This window comes from Dendrobium catenatum, unplaced genomic scaffold (genome assembly GCF_001605985.2).
Source record: "Dendrobium catenatum unplaced genomic scaffold, ASM160598v2 fragScaff_scaffold_506, whole genome shotgun sequence".
Lineage (NCBI taxonomy): Eukaryota > Viridiplantae > Streptophyta > Magnoliopsida > Asparagales > Orchidaceae > Dendrobium > Dendrobium catenatum.
The window spans coordinates 1,480,619-1,483,812 of NW_021318968.1; the positions used below are offsets into that span (position 1 = coordinate 1,480,619).

The 3,194-nt window shown below is 30.6% G+C and overlaps 1 protein-coding gene across 2 annotated transcripts in view; it reads left to right on the forward strand.

Moving 5' to 3' along the window:
• The first annotated feature begins 616 nt into the window (after positions 1–616).
• The window catches only part of LOC110107728 (probable linoleate 9S-lipoxygenase 5), a 10,362-nt gene continuing 7,784 nt past the window's right edge, over positions 617–3,194 (forward strand). For both annotated transcript variants that reach the window (XM_028694605.1, XM_028694606.1), the window contains exons 1-2: positions 617–892; positions 988–1,283. In XM_028694605.1, the coding sequence (XP_028550438.1) occupies positions 667–892; positions 988–1,283 (522 nt within the window). In that variant the 5' untranslated portion in view covers positions 617–666. The remainder of the gene's footprint in view (positions 893–987; positions 1,284–3,194) is intronic.

Below are 3,194 nucleotides of genomic sequence, written 5' to 3' on the forward strand. Positions count from 1 at the left end.
CAAAAAAAAAAATTAAATTTAAAATAGGTTTAAAATTGATAAATATAAATATATGATTGAAAAAATATAAAACAAAATATTAAAAAGAATATATTAGGAATATTTATTTTTTTATGTTAGAAAATAAAATTCTGTTGGAGGCACTGCATTTTAGAGTGAAAAATGAATTTTTCGGTTTGAGATGCCCTTAGTTTTAACTATTAAGAATCATCATAACCAAATAGTTCCAACAGTGTTGAAGAAACTATGCAGGAAGGGAAGATTTTGATCTTCCATGAGAGGTCGGAAAGCTTTGGATGATGATTTCTTATAAAAGAAAGGAGATCAGCTTTGTTGCCAATGGAGATTCACGAATAGATGAACTTGTTAAACTATTCAGCTTGCAATTCCGCTGAATCCAAAGAGAAATCCTTAGAAAATTTGGCATAATGTCTCTGCAGCGAAGCGTAAAAAGACATAAAGCTTATTCCGACGACCGAGACCCCGTCAAATGGTTCTTTTCACCACGTGAAAGCGAGTCGTCAATCTTTTTGACTGACTAATCCTCCACCACGATCAAAGCAATATTATTTAATACTAATTAAACCCTTTAAATATAACCTTAATCCTTCTTTCCCCTTGCAACAACTCCACAATATTCCACCTTCTCCTTCCTCTCTCCTAATCATGTCTTCCCTTCACAAGCTTGTTGACGCCATCGCCGGCAAGCACGAGAACTCGAAGAAGAAGAAGAAGGCTAACACGTCTATGGAGATCCTAGGCACCGTTGTTCTCATGAAGAAGAACGTGCTTGACTTCAATGACTTCAACGCTTCCCTTCTCGACAATCTCAGCGAGTTCGTCGGCGAACGCGTTTCCTTCCAGCTCGTCAGCGCCACCTCCGGCGATCACAGTAAGCGCGCGCGTCCTCTCTCTATATTAATGAGAATGATACGAAAATAAATATAAATTTGTTATACATCCATTGAATAAAAATTTAATTTGCAGACAGAGGGAACAGAGGGAAGGTAGGCGAGGAAGCATACTTAGAGGACTGGGGGAAGGCGGCGCGGGCGCCGGTTTTGGCGGCGGGCGAGTCGCTTCTCTCGGTGAGGTTTATGTGGGAGGAAAGCTTTGGAGAACCGGGGGCGGTGATTGTGAAGAACCGGCACCGGTCCGAGTTTTTTCTCAAGAGCTTGAGCTTGGAAGGCGGGGGTCTGAAGAACCGGGTTCAGTTCGATTGCAATTCGTGGGTTTACCCGGTCGAACGGTACAACTACGACCGGGTCTTTTTTGCCAATGAAGTGAGATTCTTGCTCTTTATCTCTTTTTTTTTAATGAAACAGATAAATTAATTAATATTTGTAAGAAATAGAAAGAGAGAGGACGAATTAATTGAATATTTATTATGAAAAATATTAAGTAGAGGGGATATATTAAAATACATGTACTAAATAAAAAAATATTAAAATTTTAGATGGAGCAGGTGACCATATATGCTTCGCCTAATTTTTGCCATTTTGATTTTAAGATCAAAATTTCATAAAGTTTAAAAGTTATATATTTAAGGTATAAAATATTTTGTTAGAAAAAAAAAATTTTCTTTTTAGTTAATCTTATATTAAGAAAAAAAAGGATAATTTGCATTAAACATAAAAATCAAAATGATAATCTGATTCTTTAGTTTACAAATGATCAAAATAATCCATAATTACTTATAATCCATAACTAAGTCTCATTTAAGGTTTCTTTTGAGATTGCTTTCTTAATATTTTACAAAGTTTTTTTTTAGTACAAAAATGTCATAAAAGCTTGAAAAAAATAGTGATCTAAATCATTTCCAAATAAAGCATAGAAAATTAGTGATCTAAAGCCGTCTCAAATGAATAGCTTTTTCACTACTTTTTCAAACAGTTTTTTATTATAAATATTTTTTTTTAAGTTAAAAATTTTGTACTAAAAAACTGTTTCAAAAAGTAGTAAAAAATTCGTGGGATGGCTTTTTTATTACTTCTTAAATTTTAAAAACTAATAAAAAAGCCATTGCTTTCTTACTGCTTTCTAAAGTGGCTTTCTACTAGAAAGCTGCTTTAAATAGTGAAGAGACTAATGCTTAGTTTTGGACGACTTTTTTATTGATTCTTAAAACAGTTTTGTAATACAAAAAATTTAATTTTTATACTAAAAAATAATTTTTAAAAGTAGTAAGAAAGCTATCCCAAAAAAAGCCTAAAATTATTTTTTTATATTGTTATGGACTATTTTGATTCTTCGAAAAAAGTTATGGGATCAATTCGATCATTTTTCATTTGCATGCTTATCATAAAATTTTTATGTATTAATTATATATCTGATATTGAATTTATGTATTTATTAAAATATATATTAGTGAATTTTCTTATACCTTATATATGAGTACTAAAAAAAGGTATGATTTAAGATGACTATTGAATCATATTTTCCTAAAAATAAGATCAAAATATTATAAGGAGCTTAAATATTGCTAATGATATTATTTTCACTCACTACTCTTAAACTAAATTTTTACTAATATTTTCAAATGAAAATATGGTTATAGCTCACATTATAAATAAATGTTCTTAATATTGTCCAAATTTAATTTATTAGTAAAGAATATTTGTAAGGTTTTTTTTTCTTTTTATTTTACATGAAAATATAATTCAACTTGAAAATAATATTATTTTGGACCATTTTATAAATATTTTCCTTAGAAATCTGTCCCAATTGTGAGCTTATTAATTTCATTGTTACTTCCTAGAAATTCATTTGAGCAGTTTTCTTTGATTTGATTGCTAGGTCAAGGGGAAGTTTCTTTTGAACTCTTCTTATTTTCGAGAAATTATCATGTGTATTGAAGTTCAGACGTAGCTTATTTTCGGGCTCCAATCAAAATAGATCATGTCATTTGTACACAGCTTGTGTACAACCCTGTATGGTGTGTGTGTATAATACACAGACTGTGTATAGGTGACGTGATCTTTTCTGTTGGAGCTCGGACATCGTATGGACTTTGCACTTAATAACTTCTCCTCTTCTTATTAAAGGCAACTGACGACTCCATATGCTTCTTTGATATTTATAATTTAAATTATATGAACAAATACATTTACAATAAAATATTTGTATTATTATTATATGATATCTATTCACATAATAATTATTTAGCTTTTTAAACCATTATTACATTTTTAGGA